General features: G+C 39.5%; 1 protein-coding gene across 3 annotated transcripts; it reads left to right on the top strand.

Annotated features, from left to right (window-relative positions):
• The first annotated feature begins 2,931 nt into the window (after positions 1–2,931).
• On the top strand, positions 2,932–19,827 carry ndrg2 (NDRG family member 2). Of its 3 annotated transcripts, none has more exons than XM_027022861.3 (16): positions 2,932–3,165; positions 11,867–11,961; positions 12,817–12,858; positions 12,955–13,060; positions 13,207–13,327; positions 13,572–13,634; positions 13,812–13,872; positions 14,288–14,374; positions 14,632–14,688; positions 14,850–14,953; positions 15,069–15,107; positions 15,255–15,306; positions 15,412–15,459; positions 16,460–16,495; positions 16,642–16,693; positions 16,874–19,827. In XM_027022861.3, the coding sequence occupies exons 2-16, from the start codon at positions 11,887–11,889 to the stop codon at positions 17,032–17,034; spliced, it is 1,104 nt and encodes a 367-aa protein (XP_026878662.3). In that variant the 5' UTR covers positions 2,932–3,165; positions 11,867–11,886; the 3' UTR covers positions 17,035–19,827. The 3 variants fall into 3 exon arrangements, with proteins under 3 accessions (XP_026878662.3, XP_081570595.1, XP_081570596.1); XM_081714469.1 differs by lacking the exon at positions 2,932–3,165 and adding an exon at positions 3,509–4,015; XM_081714470.1 differs by lacking the exon at positions 2,932–3,165 and adding an exon at positions 9,675–9,696.
• The last annotated feature ends 912 nt before the right edge of the window (positions 19,828–20,739 follow it).

Raw genomic sequence — 20,739 nt, 5'->3', positions numbered from 1 at the left:
CAGACCCTACTGGTCCACCCATATCAAATATTTCTGGCAGAATAGGCTACATTTTGAATGGCTTTAAATCTGACAACTGACTTTAAACATGCCATGTCTTTTTCCCCAATCTTTTTAATTTTTCAGTGTAATCAAACAAAAAATACATTTTTGACTGTTTTAAAAGTGGCCAAATTCAGGAATAAGCTTTCCCTGAGGTACCATGAAAACCCACAGCCTGATGTGAGGAAACCTCTCAAAAGCCAAAAATTACAAAGACAAAGGAGCTTTGTTTTGGAAGGAAGAAAACATCAGGTCTCCTCCCTTCTGGGGTTCTTCAGCCTGGTGGTGGCAGGTGGTAGAACAGGCCCAGCCCTTCAGAACCTTACACAATGAGACCACCAACTGCCTTTTAGCATTCTTCCTGTATGTGCACGTGCCTATATGAAAACCCACTAGCAACTACATTAGCAATGGAAGCCATTTTTAGTTTTAATGTCAGAAATTCTTAACAGTTGTTCACAAGAATCTTTATTTTCCTCTAATGCCACAAATAAAACAAAACAATACTCTCCAGAATAATTTAAGAATGCAAGCTAAACACCATTTCTGAAGCGTTGCTTTCTGGCATTCAGAAGGAAGACCAAGCTTACTGAACAAACCCTCACACACCCTGTTTATCCCTGCCTGCAACTACTTCTGTCTGAATGTCATGATGCTGTCTCATTGTCCACCAAGAGCATCCTGAGGAAATTATTCATTCAAACAACAATAGGCTCCAGTATACAGGATATTATATTCCACCTTGCTGTTTTTGTTATTTATATAGTTGCAATCTCATGTTCTTATGCTGATGTTTCTATTTCTATTGTATTATTTCTATTGTTCTTATGTTTTTAACAGTGTAAGGCAATGTCAATGAAAACTATCCATGTTCCATAAACAGTGTTTTTTTATGATACACTGGTACACCAATATTCAAAGTATATAGTGCTTTTGTAATGGTAGTGCTGTTAGTGTATTTGTTCTCACAAAACATGTAGTCCCATGGTGAAGGTTCTCGAGATAACTTTTGGACAACTGGACCTTGCTCTTTATTTACTTTTCTTTAATACCACTGCAACTATTTGTGTATGACCTTTTGGAATCAATAACCCTGGATCCTATACTTTTGCCTGTTAACAATCCTCTTATCAACATTAAACTAGTGGTTTGTTTTGTTTTGTTTTGTTTTTTAATTCTGAAGTCTAAAGATGGCTTGGGGTATACAGAATCCTGCAAGTTATTGAAGGTTGCAGCAAGATTCCTCAATCAGCAGGTCAGAATCGGAATCAGAATCTTTTATTCGCCAAGTGCTTAGAATTTCTCTTTGTGTAGGTATCAACATAGAAGTACAGTAAAATATATAGAAAAGATTAATCTTATATATAAAATTTATATATAATCTACTAGTAGATTGTATATAAACTATATATACACTACATGTTATCCATATATACATAACTATATATATGATATATATATACTATACATAAACTATATAAACATAAAAAGACAAGTATACAAACAACAGCAAGTAAAGTATGTGCTGTGTGGGAGAAGTACAGATGAGGCCAATTACTGGGGTGCTGAGGTACATATATACAGTATGTACAGATAAGAGAATTGAGCAGCAATATAAACATGAATGTAAACACAAACTAGATCTGGCACTAGTTTCACATGGTGTCCGTTACAGTTAAAAATGATTTGTCATTTTAACTTAAAAAGTAAGCACACATTGAACAATGAAGTTAACAGAGCAATAATGTGTTTTACATTCTGCTTACTTTCTTACTTAAACATTTAATAGTGTATTGGTGTTAATGTTTCCATTTGGGTAATTGTTCCAGAGTAGCACTTCAGAGAGTTTTTCCCCAGTTGTGTTTTCTTTATCAGTCCTGACAGAAAAAGATAAGAACATCCAAAATTGGGGGAGGGGGGGGGGGGTCTGGGTAGAGGCCTCCATATGGTGATTTGAGATGAGACTTTCAATAATGATTAATGAAATGTCAGATGCTGTCAGAGGTTAGATTCTAGGAAACGCTAGGTGGTCCACCGTAGCTTAAAAATATTAATTAAAAGTTTGATGGGTCACCATGTAAAGTGAGATGAAATGTAAATATCAATTAATAACGATAATAAGAGACTTAAACCTTTACCTTTCTGAAGTAAAAAAGTAACTAAAAAAATATATTAATATGATAATATTGAGTTCATGTAGCTGTATTCCGAGTCAATTTCCGTATCTTAATAAAAATATTTTTATTAGTCGATGATGGGTTAAACCCCCAACAGGCAGTTTTCGACTTTGTGCTCTGCATTTGTTCTGTACGTGTTTGTCTTCCATTTATTTATTTACTTTTTTTGTTTCTTAATTTGTCTTCATGTTGTTTGATAAATGTGAGTATCATATTTCTAAAATCCTAACCAGCAAAATGGGTAAACTTATTCTGTGATTGAAAGCTCACTCTGATTGAAATCGAAACTCCTTAATCTCGAAAAGTTTTAATGATAAATGTTTTCAGAAGAGCCGAACCCTATACCTCAAACTATGTTAGCGGCTTTTGCCAAGAACCTCTCAAGCCTCCTTGTATCTGCCTCACAGCTGTAACCAGAACCTAGGAATGCGAACGCGTTTTGTTCCACTAGCTACGCTAACAACGGGCGCATACCATTAGCGAAAGAAAGGGGTGAACGTCTGTAAAACAAAAGTAATTTGTCACCGTGGTAAACCGTACAACGGATTATGTATATATATATCAGCTCTTAAACCTAAAAGTATGCTATTCGCAAATTTCGTAGTTCGAAATTATATGCTTACTTTATGTTGAATTATTATATCTCTTCAAATGCCCCCACTTCTGCGAAAAGTAACTTAATCCACCGCAATTGATTGACGGCTCCATATTTTTCTGTAGGATTTTTTTTTCTGTAGCTCTAGAAAGAACGAAACAAGGGGGAAATTTTGTGAGGATAAAACGGGAAGCGAAAACGTAGAAGGTTGGAGTACGTGAGATACTTTACGGTGCACAAAGAAAGGTGGAGATTGGAAAAATAACAATTAAGGCGAAGAAGTCAATAATTGTGTGATTTACGTATTTAAGCAACTTGTGTTCCCAAATAACACTTTCATTTTACGACAGGGTAAGTATTATATTTTACTCTCTGACACATATCGCCAGTGCTAAAAGCATGATCGCTTTTTATTCACAAGCCTGACTTGAGTGTCTTGAAAATCTGTGTCACGTCGGTTCATACAAATCGGTCAGGTTTAAATGGAAATATCCCATATCGTGCCCTCGTGAGAATTGCTGTTCTGTAGCTGGGATTTTGATTACTCTTAAGTGCTGTACTCTTGGTCGTTCACGTTAAATCTTTTATTACAACATGGAGTGCGATTCAAATCTCTAAACATTGTATAAACATAACAGCTAACCCTAGCTAACTTGAAGCTCCAGATAAGACTGGCTCACGTGGCCTTGCTAAAATGAAAGATAACTGAGATCAACATAAAAAACAAAGAATCAAACGATACCGAGAGCTGGCAATGGAGAGCTTTTGAATTAGTGCTGGCTTTAGCTATGTGCCATAGGCTGTGTGCTGTGCTATCTCCATATGCAGACTCACATGGGTAGACTGCTGTTAAGCTTCACTTATACGTTCTCTAGGCTACTATGCGTGATAGTCAACTGGTCTTTGTCTCAAGCCAAACCTTCAGAAACAAAAAGCCGTATTTATCCTAAGTATGTGGAAATGTGTGTCGTTTACAACAACAGCAACAAAAACAAAGCTGATGGAGGGCTGCTTTGACAGTTCTCTCGAAGCTCACTCGTTTCACGCACGAGGGTGAATTTTAAAATAGCGGTCGCTGTTGCTAAGTGGCGATGTGACCCATCAACAAATTATTAAGCCCGGTTGCGTCGAGGCACTTTTTTTTTTCCGTGCATCTGATACAGCCAGCCTGTACTTAATTGAGTACTCGTGTACGAGTAGGGTGAGTATACGTTCTAGGGGTGTGTATGTGTGTTGGGGACGGGGTTAGTCGTGCAAAGCTGAGGAGAATGTGTGTCAATGTCAAACAGAGGTGTGTCGCACTCGCGGTCTGCACGTTGTGTTCACGCAAAGCGGCTCAAAGCATACCCACGTTGAAAAGACTTGTCCGTTAAACGACAGAGGACAAGCCATAACAAGAACACATTTTCTAATATGCTCACCGTTAAAATGTGCTAAGGCGTGTTTTTTGTTTTTGTTTTTGTTTTTTTATTTTGTTTGTTTTGTTTTTGTTTTGTTTCGTGTCTCTTACACACTGGGTGAGGGAGAGACCGTAGCGCCTCTGGCTGTAACTGCAACATAGTGAGTCATTCAGCATTTCCAAATCCACTGCAGGACTATATGGTCCTCTTAAGGCTGTTTTAACTAAACAGACAGAAATGTGCTATTGACAACACTGCGCTGATATTCATGTTTGAGAATATCTTTAGCTTTCAGTTTAGCTCCAGCTGTGTGGATGGAGAACCTATATATTTTCAGTCTGTCGTTAGGATGCCTAGGTTAGCTGTTGCACAACAATTAGAAGTTGTTTAGGTGCTAAATTAAGACACACCATCGAAAAAACAGCCCTTGAACTCTATGCTACACCAGAATACAGTTCATATGATAGTATATCATGCGTTTGGGGACTCTAAAAGGTCTTCCCATAATCATTCCAATATACCACTTCACTAACCATTTACTGACTATGGACCCCACCTACAAAAATGATGCAGTATTTGCAGGGATAGAGCAGGGATGGTTTTAAAGAAAACAAAAACAAATTGGAGTAATACATTAATATTGCAATGCAGCGGAAGATTCAACACAAGCATCTGTTATAATAAACTTTATTTATCTATTATCTAAATGTATTCAACCAAACTGTTTCAAAATAAATATTGCAGATGCCCACTTCTTGACCTTTGGCTACTATTCAGCTCCTCTGCATTATGATTAGTAGGGGAAATAAAATGTACTGCAGGCTTAAAGTACATGTGCTGGAAGATCTGGGCAGTCACAGAGATTTTAGCGGTGGAACTTTTGTGGCCATTATAAAGCTATAAATACAGTTGCACTACAGAGCAGCTGTCTTCTTTGTTTGATTTCAGTGTAATTGAGCTGACTGTTATAATAGGGAGCAGTGTTAGAAATGTGTCATGAGAGAAAAAGTAACACCATTGATACTGTGGAATACATGAAAGCACAATAACCACAAAATAGCACATTAGTAATAGGTGAATGGTGAATGTAAAATGCATCTGCATCCAAGTGGAACAGTGTGTCTTATAAATCAGTATTATTTTTGTTTGATTAATGAACATATAAAGCTTTGTATTTGAATAGAATTAGAACAGTGCATTAGGAATTGGCCCAAAATGTGGATCATGTCACAGGGTTGCGTGTGACAGATATTGACAGTGCAGTTAAAATGAACAGTGACTTGGAATTTGGATACACATACTAGGCTGTACCAGGGGTCATGTTACAGCAGAGTAACAAGGTTGATGAATTGAATGTGAGTTTAACACAGTAACCTCAAGCAGCAAAATCTGGCTACAGCAAAGTCAGCGTGACAGAGGTGACTGTGCAGACTCCTCAGCTCAAGGTGTGATTGCTACGGCCCAGGCAGCACAGTACCCCCTCTGTTCCCATGCATCCTCCCAGCTGCTCCGCACTGTTATTTTTTACTTGCTCATGGGCTGCTTATTCCTTCAATTCACTCCTTCTCCCCTATGCGCCATCCCTCAGCTTGTGTATAGAGGCTGCACTGGGTCTTCTGCTGGTGCATGCAAGGGCCAAATGACCGGAGCGTGAGAACCAAGAAGATTTCTCATTTTATCCCACTGGCCCAGAGGTCAGGAAATGGGTTGCAGAGATCTGGGGAAGCTTCGGAAAACGAACATCAGCAGAGCAGACGATTGGTCATCCCTTAGCTGCCATCCATTGTTGATTGGCAGTGGTGGCATTTGCATATATGCAGTTATCACTGTCAGCTTCCTGTCAGTGATGTATCTCAGCTTCAAGGTTATGACCACTTGATGGGTGGGTGTGTGTGTGTGTGTGTGTGTGTGTGTGTGTGTGTGTGTGTGTGTGTGTGTGTGTGTGTGTGTGTCTGGAACCATGAATGTGTCTGGAGCTGAGCCACAGAGCAGAGGAGACAAAGAGTTACCTCTATTGTGCTGTCACTGTGCAAGCCAACCCAGATGTTTCATGTTGTGTTATACTCTTGTTCTCTCATTAAACAGCATATAGCGTGTGTAAAAGAGAATAAATGAGAGAGAGATTTTCCTCTTTTTTTCAGTTTAACACATTCTGCATTTGCATGGCCATCCAATGAGACACGCAGACATTTTATCACACGGATTGCACATCAGTAAGCGCTAGTGAAACAAACCGCTATTATTTATGGATGAACAGGAGAAGGATCTAAAAGGGGAATAAAGGGTTCTACTGCTGCTATCACTTGAGTCGTCTGAACTACTCTTTTAAAGTTGGTGTACACTGCTCCATTGCCTTGGGAAACATAGAAAAGATGGAATGAGGGAGGGAGGGAGTGGAGGATAAAAAACAGCAAAGAGTGTTTTGGCAACTCTCTTGGTCTCCATGGTGGCCAATGCTATGCTTTTCCTCACCTTTTTTTTTTGCCCATGACCAGCCTTTCTCTCAAAATATCAAAGGACAAGTAGGCAAACAAAGCAAAGAAGTCATGTTTTTACAACCATACACACACACACACACACACACACACACACACACACACACACACACACACACACACACACCTGTACACAAAAAGTAGAATATGCAAAATCATATTTACAATTCCTCATGGTCAGTACTGTCAGTAAGCATAATTACATAGTTAATATATTTCCTTTACATAGCTGAATGACCATGTATTCTGTGTACACTGAGTGTGTGTGTGTGTGTGTGTGTGTGTGTGTGCACGTGCATGCGCGCAAGAGAGAGAGATTGTGAGGAGTCAGTTAGTACAGTCTTACCTTTGGGCAGGTGTCTGCTAACACCTGCCTATCCGACATGTGTATGCACATGCCTTTGCACATTTCTTAACCTAACTCTATGAACATGCGGATTTAAGCTATCAGTGTTCTGACCTTCATCATAGAGTGCTTGGCTTGCATTTCCTCCCTGAGCCTCTTTCTGTCTCGTTTTCTCTTTCTATCTCAAATATGCTATATCTCTCAGGACTGCACATACACATTCAGGTTGAACCTCCACGCACTAACAGTCCTCTGTTACATTCTACATGACATTTACTTTGCACTAAATCTATTGTCTCTCTCTTTCTTTCACAAACACACCCATCAGTATAGATAACTACATTACCTCAGCTCTACACCTCAGTATGTCTAAACTGCCAAAATATAGTTCTCTCTATATATGTATGTGTTTTATTTTATTTATTTTTTGCACCTATGGCCTATTAAACAGCTGTACCACATACTACGAAAGTGTTGTAGTGTGACACAACCAAGTGTCCCATAACACAAGGCCTAAAAATACTTTCATAACTACCCCTAAATATGGCTTGCCCTGTGTCCCATATTGCAAATGACACCACATACACCTTGTGCACATTCAATACCAGACATCAATACCACGAATCAGGTCCTCAAGTTGTAGCATAGCAAAAAAGGGGGCTTTCGAAATAGATGGAGGGAGAAACATTCCTTCCTGTGTTTGAAGGTCATCCCTATCATGGTGCAAGGGGTGGAGGGGATGACTGTGCTAGAGAAGCTCATAATTTTGTAATGATCTTTCAGAGCACAGCACACACAGTTCCTATACACATGGCTTGATCCTATATATCCTTTTTTACCCATGATTATATGCACTAATATCTCTGTCTTGCAACACTCTCTCTCTCTCATCTTTCTCCTCCAGTGCAAGACCACCTTCTCTGACAAATCACTGCTTGAGTTCACTTTGATTTCTTCATGGCTTTCCCTCCCTATCATGGTTTAAAACCATTAATATCCTTTCTTGCTACAGTCTCTCTGGGACCGAGGTTCCTACTTTTTCAGCTTAGTGAGGATGTCCACTAAACATAAGCCTTCAGCTTTGATCTCAGATCATTGACAATCAGTGCCAAGCGCTGAATGCAGCTTATGTCTGTTCTAGACTAAATGACGTTTTTAGCCATTTTCTGCAATCAGTAAATGGATAATCAGGTTAACTAAAATTTAATGAAGCCCCTGGGTTTCAGTTAGAGTTGGCATTGAATGGTCACATGGTTGAGCTGGTTGAGTCATTTTCTGCTCCAAAGGTGCGTGTGATGATCCAGGGGTTTGAGAAGATCACATGACTCATTGGAGACGGGAATACCCTGCAGTGGGGTGTGGAAGACTGACACCACTGGCAATGGCTCCTGTGAAAGTTATAACACTCCTCATAGTTGTTTGATAAAACTTTCTGAAATGTCAGCCTGTGACTGCTTAGTGAGTTAAGTGTGTAAATGCTTCATGATGTTCTTGAGTAGGGCCCTTAAACAAGATTGAATAATAATTACAAAAATATTGGTAGGAATTTAGTTAAAACAGCTTGGATCATAAAAAGATGGTAGGACCATGTTCCAAATATCCCATTTAGATCTCTCAAGGCCAGCTACCTACCATCAGTGTGTGTTCCTTCTGTTCTATTTGGTGAATATACCTAAAAGGTGCACTTTTATTTGCTGGCATAGCACTGGCCCTTTCTCTTCCTGGTTGTGGCTAAAAGACTCTGGCTTTCCTCTGTTGACAGTCCTGCCTAATTGTATGACCACCTCAAACCCAAGGGGGTGTACAGAGAAGAGAAGGGTGTCGGATTACTTTAGGGCTGGAGTGAAAAGGAGTGAGCGGTAAGGGGGTGTGAGGCGTTGGCAGGCCCACGAGGGGGAGTTGGGAGGAAGGAAGCATGCCAGCTGGATTGTTAATGGCAGACTGACTACTGCACAACCTTTTTTGTTGTTGTTTTTTTTTTTTTCTTACATGTTGTGTGAATATGTGTGCATGTGAGAGAGATGGCGATCAAGAGTGTCCGCGTGCTCTCCCTTCAGGGGGGGGTGTTACCACACAGCCCTCACCGCCGCATCTGCCCCAGAGGACGTCTGTCGATCCCCGTTATCCATTTCCTGTTATGACAAAGGGCACCGGCTACCGCCCAGCGTTGGGACATCCCTTGGCTATGTATCAGGCCCTCCGCCTCCCGGTCCCAGCATGTGTGCGTGCCTTCTGTGTGAACACCTACCACATGAGACCAGGGTCACATGATTCTTTATTTGTTTGCCTAGCTAGCTAGGTCATGCCATGATGCAAGTTGTCAGAGGATTAATAAGTACTTTTGTCCAGATGACAGAAGTCTGCCAATATGGTTACTTTTGTATTTATATATTTAGTAAAATTTTTACTTAGATATTTTGTGTTTTGAGTTGTTATCGAGTGGTGCTTTGATGTTGATTTTGACTTGTGTGCTGTGTTGACCATTTGTGTACCACTTGTGTAAGGCTCAAATAAGCCTTATTGTAAATATAAATATGTTTCTTTTGCAGTTGTGCATGTTGTAATTTAATTTTCCTTTTTACCAGCTTGGGACAAAATGCTGTATTCTTGAAAAATTCCATTTCAAAGGAATTGACGTAGGGTATGTGCTTTTTTGTGCAAGTGCATTTGCAGTTGGAATCTTCTGGATATTTTATTCCATGCATTCATCCGGTTGCATATGAATTCTTTCCCTCTTCTCCTCTCTCCTCCGGCCCTGTTCTGTCTCCCTCTCTCCCCCCCGCCCCCATGTGGAAGTTAGACTGAACACACTGAACATGGGCAGACTGAGGAAGAGAGGAAGAGACAGATCTGTGGCATTTTAGAGCTTAAGAGTAACAGTGCTGGCTTATGATTATCAATGAATGTTGATAATCATCACATGATCTGTGTTTTTTTGTGTGAAGTCGTCTGTGTTTCATGAGCCATCACTTAACTGCCCAGTCACACATCTGTATCTCTGATTGCCACATGAGCATGAGTAGCAGGAGTGTTCGCTCCTGTCAATAGCCCAGTCTGAACAATAGTTGTTTCCACTCCTGTGCACTATACAGCCATTCATGCAGCACCAGATGGTGTTTCATAATCAGCCTGTGCTCGTGCTAATGTGAGATGCTATTTTGCAGAGCCGCCTACTCTTTAATCACAGAATCCTACTGCAAAAATTCTCATCTTATAAGGATCTTGTAAAATAGAGTTAAGACCATGCTTGCCTGTGATTGTGAATATGATGATGATGATGATGATGACGTTTTCAGTTCAGTTTTATGAATATAGTGCTTTTAACAGTATTCGCCAATACATAGGTGACAGTAGCAAGGAAACGCTCCTTTGAGTGAAGAAAGAAAGTTTAGGAGGTCCAGGGAAAAGAAGTAGAATACCAAATGGAAACAAGTTACAACAGTGACTGAGCGTGAGGTCAGGCTGGTTTGATTAGTCCAGTATCATGTCTGAACAATTATAACTATTATTATAATTATCATTATTGTTTAGTGTTATTTTCGATGATTCAGGGGGTTAGGTGAACTTTAAACCTCTTCAGGCTAAACAAGTTTTCAACGCACTCCTGGGGTGTGTATTCAGGAAGAGTGAGTGATGCTGTAATTCTGATTCCTCAGGGTGAATCTGATACTACCTCATGCTTAATGTGTGTGAGCCTGTTGACTTCTTCATTGTTTAGCAGCAGCCTGGTTTTCTTGGGCCAAGATTTCACTGTAATGAGACAGGCCCTGTGTACATGACTTGTGTGTATGTGTCTTCAGTGCAATGTGTTGGCCACAGTGTACCTGGGCGCACACCTAATCATGACTCTTAGGAAATTTGGGCAGAATTATGGACACTGCATGTGGCTGACAGTAACTGCCCCTGCTACCAAAGAGACTCTGAATGCAACAGGATCTCATTACCATTCCTTTTTAAACTATGTGAAAATGTTGTTGGAGGAATCATTGTTCTACTGCTTCAGTAATGTTTTCACAGCTAAATTAGGAAGATCATATTGTCAGTGATTTTTGGAATATGTTCAAATGTACTGGCTGTTTCTATGAAGCTTCAGATCTAACTGCCAGGGTCTGTATTAATCAGTGTAATGTTGATAGATACACCAGCATTGTTTTCATTATTTAAATTTCTTTCCATAGAGTAATGAAAGGTACAGAGTGCAGAAGCAGGAAAAAGCAATGGAAAAGGGAAAAAAGAGACAGATATAGAGAGGAAGATGGAGAGATGCTGTGATGTCTAATTGCTCACATTTGCAAAGAGATGTAGAAAGACAGGCTCCCTGAGGCAACCCCCTGCCCTCCTGGGACGTTATACACACACAAATGCATGCGGGCACACACATGCAGGTACACACGTACATGTGCACATGCGTGCATGCACACACAGTTTACTAATGTCACACCAAGACTTTTATGGTAAAGCATGCACCAGCATTAGAGATACTCTCACTGGGGTGCAGTTTAGGATGCACACACAGACATGTGCTCATGTTTAAAGTGTCATCTCTTAACTCTGCTTGCAAAGGTCAATAAAACTCCTTCCATTAGCTAATTATGCAGGGTTGTTATTTAAGTTAAATAATACCGCTGTTGCTGGGTTCTCATTTTTCTGTGTTCCTTTCTCTTTTCATGAAGCTAATTGTTTCTTTCTTAAATTTCTAATTAAAAATAATATTTAAAAAATGTGCAGGACTCTGAACAGGTTGAATGAGTGTGTGTGTGTGAGTGTGAAGTGAGAAAGGTTGTAATTTACCAATTTTTCCATTTCCTTAGGGCACCCGGAAAGATTAATCATGACGACAGAAATGCATGAGGTCTCTGTGACAGAAGACAAGCCTTTACTTACAAGTCAGCAGGACACCGCAAAGGTTACACACATACACACACACACACACACACACACACACACACACACACACACACACACACACAGAGCAAGCAAAGTGCAGTAAGTTTGAACATGACATTGAAATATTGTGCTGACAGGAACATATTGCATTGATACAGACTCAAATATACACTGACTATGGGAGTGGCGGCCCAAAACAGTAAATTATTTCATTATTGAACAAAGTTTGAATGTGCCTAGGACGCTCTTCGCTGTACTTGTGCCACTCTGTCGACATATGCTACGGTAGAGAAATGTTCTCCCAAAGCAACCTAGAGTCTGTTCAAAACTAGCAGTGAATTAGCCATGCAGGTTAATGGGGTGCATGGTAAAGGTAACTGACTATAAGAGACAACATGGAAGCATTGCATTAGAATTATTGACTGTCGGTTTTGATATTTGTAAGGCATTTCAATTCCTCCTTCCTCCAAAGTAGGCCATATCATTATACATTTGTAAAACCTGTTTTTGGGGGTAATGAAACTAAGCTCAGGTTTTGTTATCCTAGGGACTTTTACATCACAGAAATAATTATTACATCACATTAAATAATCCTGTCAGTGCTTTTCTTCTCATTTTGTCTGCTACAGATTGGTATGATTAAGAGATTTCCACTTGCATGTATAGATTTATTTTCCATCCTCTGCTTCTAAGTCCTCATGGGGCCACCTGCTGGTGATGTTCAGAAATGCCAACTCTACTGCAACAATTGAGAACAAGTCGTGAAGGCATGTTAGAGAAGAGCAGTTTGGATGGTTTGGTTATAAATGGCTATAGATGTGTTACAGATGCCTGCTATGTATGACACATGTAATAAACATTGATCTGTGTTCAGGAGGCTGAGATTGCCGCCAGAATACTGCTGGACCAGGGGAAGGTAAGAGGCTGTTAGGATGGTGTAATTATGACAGGATCATATGCTTCCAGTGAACTCCATCCACATGGACTTCCCCCATGTGCCTCTGTTTTGTAGGAGCATGAAATCGAGACTCCACATGGCTTGCTCCATGTGACGCTACATGGCACAGGAATCACTCGTAGACCAGCCATACTGACCTTCCACGATGTAGGGACGGACAGTGAGTTACACGCATACACACACACATACACACACAAACAAACTGCTGAACCATGTTTTATGATTTTAAATGTATGTTCCCATCTCTCTGTCTCTCTGTCTCTCTCTCTCTTTCTCTCTCTCTGCATTTCTGTTTTTCTCTGTAAGGTAAGAGTTGCTTCACCACTTTTTTCAAGTTCCACGAGATGGAGGAAATTGTAAAGAACTTTACTGTGGTTCACATTGATGCACCAGGACAGGAGGAGGGTGCTGCCCCCTATCCTGCAGGGTACACTGTGTGTGTGTGTGTGTGTGTGTGTGTGTGTGTGTGTGTGTGTGTGTGTGTGTGTGTCTGTGTGTGTGTGTGTGTTCTGTAACCTGAATGTCTGTTTCCAGGTCAGTGTCCGCAGTTCAAACCAACCCTTTCAGTGTTAGTGGATATTCTAGCTCTAACCCTAGCATCAGAGGGTTGAGCGTAACAGACCTGAGGCCAGTGGACACTGGTGTCAACCCTCACATCCTTTTCTTCTTAGGTACCAGTATGCCTCTATGGATCAGCTTGCAGAGATGATCAAATCTGTTGTGCAGTACTTCAAGTGAGTCGATCACTTCAGTCACAACTGAAGAAATGTTTGAAAATGTTTAGTGTGCAGCTGATTGATTTTCTTATGAAGATTACAAGGAAAATGGTGTCATGCACTTGTCATGCAGTAGCTGGCTCAAATACCACACACGGTATATTGAACTACTGTTCTGTATTTCCTCTGGTGCAGTTTCCGCTCTGTGATTGGAGTTGGAGTTGGAGCAGGAGCCTATGTCATGGCGAAGTTCACGGTCAGCTTCCCTCTGTCTCTCTTTGTTGATCATTCCTTGTTATGAGAGTCTTCTGTACCCCTAATAAGGTCTAGCCGCTGATAACCAGCTGTTACACCAGTAAAAATCAGTCATGAATGGTGCTTGTACAGATGTAATTAGTAGTCATAGTGCTATAATTAGTGGTAGTTGATTACAAAACTTAAACTACTGTAGAATACAGCATATGTTATAAGCCTTATAGTGGGCATATCCATTTCTAGGAGACCACTATCGCACCATCTGCAAAGCTATTTGTTCATAGAACTGTTTTATCCAACTTTCTCACAGATGTGTCCTCAGTCCTAGGACAATCACTGCTTATTGCAGAGTTACAGTCTTCCGTTGTCGGAGATCATGCAAACCCTTTCTCTCTCTCTCTCTCTCTCTCCCTCAGATGGATAATCCACACACTGTTGAAGGGCTCGTCCTGATCAATATCGACCCGAATGCCCGAGGATGGATGGAGTGGGCTGCCCAAAAAGTAGAGTCTCACACTTTAAGCTGAAGAACCTGGGAGAATGTGTTTGTGACATAAAGCCATTATTGTGTAGTTATTGTACTTATAGCTTGACATTTTTTTTTTAAATTTGTGTGGTTGATTTTGGATGGTGGGGTAGACAGTGATTGTTTCAGCACACAGGTTCCCACATTTCTTGCATGGCCTCTCTTTAATTATTTTGGTCTCTCTTTAATTATTTTGGTCTCTCTTTAATTCTCTTGGTCTCTCTTTAATTCCAGATCAGCTTATTGGCATCTTGCCTTGCAGAGCAGCTTATTTGTCACCTCTTCAGTCAGGTGTGTGTGTGTTTGTGTCGTTACATTTAACAGTCTGTTAATCGAAAATGTTTGACATCATTATGGGGTGTGTGTGTGTGTGTGTGTGTGTGTGTGTGTGTGTGTGTGTGTGTGTGTGTGTGTGTGTGTGTATGTGTGTGTGCATGCGTGTGCACAAGCAGAAAGAAATCACAGGAAACACAGACCTTGTTCAGTCCCACAGAGAGAGAATCTCTAATGCCCCAAACCTTGTGAACATGGAACTATTCTGGAAGAGCTTCAACAGGTACACTCTCTCTCTCTCTTGCTCTCTCTCTCTCTCTCTCTCTCTCACACACACACACACACACAAACCATTAAAGTCAATCCAGGGCTTTAAACTTTTTGTTTTCCACTTTCAGTCGCAGAGATCTGAACATTGACCGCAACAACACACTCAAGTTAGTGTCCCAAAATGACTATAGCTTTTACTAACTCCTTTAATATCCAGTGTAAAGCACTAAAGTCTTTCTCATTCTCCTATTCTCTCATTCTCTTATTCTCTCATTCTTTCTCCCTCTCTCACGCCCACTTTCCCTCTGTGCCAGATGTCCTGTCATGCTGGTGGTCGGGGACCACGCTCCATATGAGGAAGCAGTGGTAAGTCCTCACACACCCCACAGTGCTGTTCCTCTGCGTGCTGTTCCTCTGCACGCTGTCCTTGGATTAAGAAAGTCAGAGGGTTTTTCTCTTTCTGTCCACCAGGTGGAGTGTAATTGCAAACTGGACCCCACTTCAACTTCATTCTTGAAGGTATTGCACTAGTAGTCAAACCTTTAATAATGTTCGGTATGGTTGCTCACAGAGTGAAAATGCAACACCAGCTATGAAGCAAGCAAAATGAGCAATGTGACATCAGAAGAAATTCAGTTTGTCTAACCTTATGGATGTCATGTATTTTGTAAAAATAAATAAATAAAATAAATAAATATATAATAAAGAAATTGTACTTTAAAACTGTAAACAATTCTGTTAGCAGAAATTAATTGAATATCTCTTAAATTCATTAATAAAACAAAAACAATTCTTGTTACAAGACCAATATTTGCATCTCTTAAGCAGTTTAACCATTTCCCTTCTTTTCTTTCTTTTTAAAATTCATTAATTTTTACAATTTGTTTCTTAATTTTTTATCATGACTATGTGTTTATTTTGTACAACATCTGTGCAGGTGCACTGAAATGTTTATTTAAATAGGCAAAAATGTTGATCCACAGCAGCATTAAATTAAATTTATTATATATAATTCAGAAGTCCAAAACCTGGCATATTGGCTAATAATAATATTATAGATCACATGGCTATCTTATGCAGCCCTATTGCAAACATAAAGGAAGCAAAGTTCATAGTTTGCAAGCCAGGAAATCAATACCATTTCAAAATATTTCCTTTATCATAATTCTTCATGAAAATACAAAGGCTTTGGAAATTTTGTGGCTTTATGTTAATGTTAAACGTCACTTAATGTTTCACTTAATGTTTGTTTTCTTATAACTATGTGTAACATTATGTCCAAAGTATGAGCTGTATATGCCAGTATGTTTGAGTATGTGTATACAGACAGGTGGGGAGTGTGTATGGAGTTCACTTTTCCGTCATTTTCAGAATATTCATACTTAGACTGGTTTGGTTTATTTGATAACCTTTTGACAGGATCACTATAGAGATGGATAGATAACCATAATTTACTATTATTCTTTGCATTCTTAGGAAAATATTCTCAAGTTTTTGTTTCTTGTGTCATTCTCTACAGATGGCCGACGCTGGTGGGATGCCACAACTTAGCCAGGTAATTTTTTGTTTATTTACTCTTTAAAAAGTTATTTTCCAATTGGAGCTTCTTTCCCAAATGAATTGCTGATAAGCTGAATGCTAAGGTGTATGAAGGTCATGATTTTCTTACATTCTTCTGTATTCAAATCTGTCTCTCTACAGCCCAGCAAGCTAACTGAGGCGTTCAAATACTTCATCCAGGGAATGGGCTATAGTAAGGAACCCAAAGCTGCATCCCTCTTTTGATTCTCATTTATCCAACAGATCTGTCAGCCTACAGAAAGCACCGTCCATTAAAAAGATATAAGCCATAACTGTGTTAGTCTTCAGGCTCGTCGTTCTGTCCTGTACTTATCCGCGCTCTCTTCCTCTTTCTGTTTCCCGTCCTTCTCAGTGGCTTCATCCTGCATGACGCGTCTGTCACGCTCACGCACCACCTCCCTCTCCTCCTCATACTCCATCGATGGGTCCCGCTCCCGTTCCCGCACTCTCTCGCAGGGCTCGCAGGATAACCTTCCCCCGAGTCCCTCCAACACCATGGAGGTCTCCTGCTGAACAGAGGGAGCAAGGGAGAGAGAGAGAGAAAGAGAGAGCGAGAGAAAGAGAGCGAGAGAGAGAGAGAGAGAGAGAGAGAGAGAGAGCAGGAGAGAAGTGGATGGTTGAATGGATGAATGGATAGTTGGATGAAGGAAGAGGTGCTACGTTGGGAAAGTCATAACAATCAGTCATATCCATTCATCAAAGTACCATGTAAAGCAAAAGAGAGATAGAGACATAATGAGAAGAGAGAGAGACAGAAGAAAGGTAAAGCTGTAAAACTCCTCTTATCAACTTAATCTCATTCTCCTCTGTGATTTGTTTATCCCATATTTGGAGGGACGTGAGAAGAGCAGGGAAGTCCATGAGAAACGTGAGAACTGATTGCTGAAAAAATGTGGAAAGAGAAGGGGAGAACATCAATCTGCCAGACGTTGGAGCCCTTTAACCTCTGCAGCATGGGCGGGGCCTGTAAAGAGATCCAAATGTAGTGCTGACCAATAGTAACACTTCTAATATGAATATTAATTATAAATATATATTGATAACAATGACCATAATGAAATAAAAAATAGCAGCTCTCTTAATTATATGTTGAAAAATAGTGGAAAATAGATAATAGAATAGAAAAAAAAGGAAAACAATAGAGTAGAAATACTCTGTTTGTACATATAATGTGTGTCAACTTTTTAACACTACATTGTGTGCTTTTAATTTCTATTCTTCATATTTGTCATTTTATATTCAGTAGTTTTCTAATTCTGCTGCTGAAGTGAAGGCAAAGTATTATATTCTGAATTTATTGGTCACGACCATTACAACAGGTCTTGGCTAAATACTGGTGTCCTTCAATGGCAGCCAGCTCATGTCTTCCATTTGCCCGGTGAAGATAAAAAGTTTAGGGAGTTTAGGGTAAACACTGTAACTCTTAATAACCTTGGGTTTGCTTAGGTGTAGTATGGGATATTGGTTTGTTTGCCTGCTCCAAACTGCATGCGTGAATTATTTTGTCCTTGTCATGTTAAGCGTGCATTTTCTTTCTTTTTGATGTGTGAGCAAATGGATTATGGATGTTGAATAGTAGAAAGGCAAAAGATCAGAATGGCTAAAGTTTTAGGGTTTGCTTCTTGGGAAATCAGAGAGAAACTCCCCTGAAGCAGGCAGAGGTACTTTGTAGGGATGTTGCAATTCAATTGTCAGCCATTAGGGGTCACTGTTAGTAATTGGTTAAGAAGTGACTGGGTTTATTGTCTAGCAACCAGGCCCAACTGTTCCGTTCCAGTTTATCAGATAAAGTGCTTGAGGGCATAGTATTTGTAGGAAATTTTTAACCATGTTATGTGTAACCTGAGCAATTTATTATTTTTCTTCTCTCCATTGTTTGAGAATGCAGTCAGTTGTCGACACTGACCTTCTATTGCTAAGCTATTAGCCACATGTAGCAATAGTAGCCCCATGTAACAAAAATAAATGTTGTCGATTCTTAAACATCTGCCAGTAATTCCACTACTACCAGATATTTTAGCATTAATTCATAAATTTTGAATATTTTAATCTAGTTGAATTCATTAGGATATGCGCAAATATAACCTAATAATTGTTCAAGTCTTACATGGAGTGAAAGGATTTGGCATGTGTATATGTGTGTTATCTGTGTCTGTGCATGAGTTTAGACACAAGATTTACCCACAAAAGCAAGTTTAAGGTAGTTTTCAGGAGTCATACAAAAATCACTTCCATCAATCCTTTGCTGTCAAATCCTGATTTGGTGTTTAGCCAAGCCCTTCACTGCCAAACGTTTTATAGCTGCTTAAGGTTTTAATATGAAAGCCTCCGATTTACCCCACAATGTTAAGCAGCTACTAATATTAAATGCAATTTTATTACATATGGCCTTGAGCTGCAAAGGTACTGCCTAGTAAACTGATCAATTATAACCCATCATAATAATATAGCCTTGTCCTTAATGAGATAGCCAGAACACTAGCCAATAATAAAATTAGACCATCACTGTTTTTGACTTACAATATGTAAAACATGAATGTGTTTAAGAAGCCATTATAGTCAGCATAACACTGCCCTAAAATATAAGCTCATTATGTAAGTCATTGCTGAAATGACTTGATAGGGAATCCTTCCAAGAGTTTTGTATATGATGTATGCAGGCAGATTACAGCGTGTTTTGGGGGAGTGTGCCATAGTGCCCTTGTTCACATTAGTATTTAAGCTCAGAGCAGAGGAACAGTAGCTGTTGACATGCATGTGCAGGCACACAAGGCTTTTCACTCAGTCATTATTACAACGTCAGTGCCGACACTGGTAATAACTGAGTGCGCTTACAGTGGTTACAGACATGGAAATGACAGGATTACAGACATGGTAATAACAATGACTCCTCCCTGTTTTTCATTTCAAAACACAACAAAAAGGGAAAAGAGGTGGGAGTCTGATGTCTTTTAATTACCCCCCCCCCCCCCCCCCCCCCCAAAGGAACAAGGAAACAGATACATCAGAGCTGGGGGTGGAGCAGTGTAAATGTGAATGCTTCTCCATGTGAATTTTTTTTTACTCTTTAGTCATGCCCTTTTTTAATCTTACTTTTTTCTGCTGTGCTAGATTACTGTCTTGGTGTTCACATATCTATGTGATAGTTGTGTAACCTTTTTTAGTGGTATTTAAAAAGGGGGAATTAATATTATTAACAAAAAAATTTTTAAAAAGTATAACAATACAATCAAAATTACTTTTGTGGCTAATTCTGTGTAATACCATGAACAACTTAAAAAATATTAATAAAAGGGATGCAAGTCATATTTGTTTATTTGATTAATTGTTGCAAATATTAAACAAGCCAGATTTGATTTTGGGTATAGTTGGTACAAAACCTGTTTAGGGAAGTGGATGAACATCAAACCTGGTGCTCCAGTGTCCTTCCCTTCTATATTCTTATTTGTAGTCTTGGCCTGCTAGAGAATGAATGCTCATTGAAAAGTATCTTTTTACAGCCACCCCAGGAGCTCGCAAATGTGTAATGTTGAGCATATCACATGCTCTTTGTGGGCAGCAATGATGTTACTAAAGAGGTGGGCAATTTCACATCTGTCACTATGTGTATCCTGTACCATTATTTCTAAAGGCTTCCTGTACTCACAGATTTCACTGAGCTCGAGTCTGATACAGTCATTATTGAGAACAATCTATGACTAGACACTAGGGAACTTAGTAGGGATCAGTTAAATGATAGTACAGATTATAGCATTTATAATATCTGACTGACTAAGCAGCAGACTGTCTCAAACAGCAGATTTTGGTGATGGAACTCTTAACTACCCATATATGTGTAGATGGCTAAAACGGTTATTAGGCCTTGGTAATGTAATCGTCTGGAACAAATACCGATATACATTTATGGGTTAACAGAATTATCACGAGAGTGCTGTGTTCATCTAAAGGCAAGACAGAAATAACCAAATAAGTAAAGAAAACTTGACTTCTTGTTTTCCAGTGAGGTAAAAAAGCAATAATAGATATTCAAAAGCAGATTTATGTTATTTTCTTATAATTCTTTCTTCTTCTTTTCTTATTCTATGCATATGATGTAAGATGGTAACAGTAATAAAAAATATATTTGTTAACCATACGGAAGCTTAAAGGAAGGGTCAATTCATTAGATGTATCATAAGTTATAGTATTAATGAGAATTATACACTGAAAATATTCAGT

The sequence above is a fragment of the Electrophorus electricus genome, chromosome 5 (assembly GCF_041902795.1).
Source record: "Electrophorus electricus isolate QZ-2024a chromosome 5, ASM4190279v1, whole genome shotgun sequence".
In the NCBI taxonomy this organism is placed as follows: Eukaryota; Metazoa; Chordata; class Actinopteri; order Gymnotiformes; family Gymnotidae; genus Electrophorus; species Electrophorus electricus.
The sequence above is the reverse complement of the archived record's forward strand: the minus strand, read 5'-3'. Positions and strand labels throughout refer to the sequence as shown.

What these genes read in the sequence shown, in the direction of transcription:
- ndrg2 (XM_027022861.3), top strand. Translation starts at nt 11,887, where the DNA reads ATGACGACAGAAATGCATGAGGTCTCTGTGACAGAAGACAAGCCTTTA. An exon ending in GCTGCCCCCTATCCTGCAGG is followed by an intron (nt 13,328 to 13,571) that starts GTACACTGTGTG and finishes TTTTCTTCTTAG; the next exon opens with GTACCAGTATGCCTCTATGG. An exon ending in GGATGCCACAACTTAGCCAG is followed by an intron (nt 16,496 to 16,641) that starts GTAATTTTTTGT and finishes GTCTCTCTACAG; the next exon opens with CCCAGCAAGCTAACTGAGGC.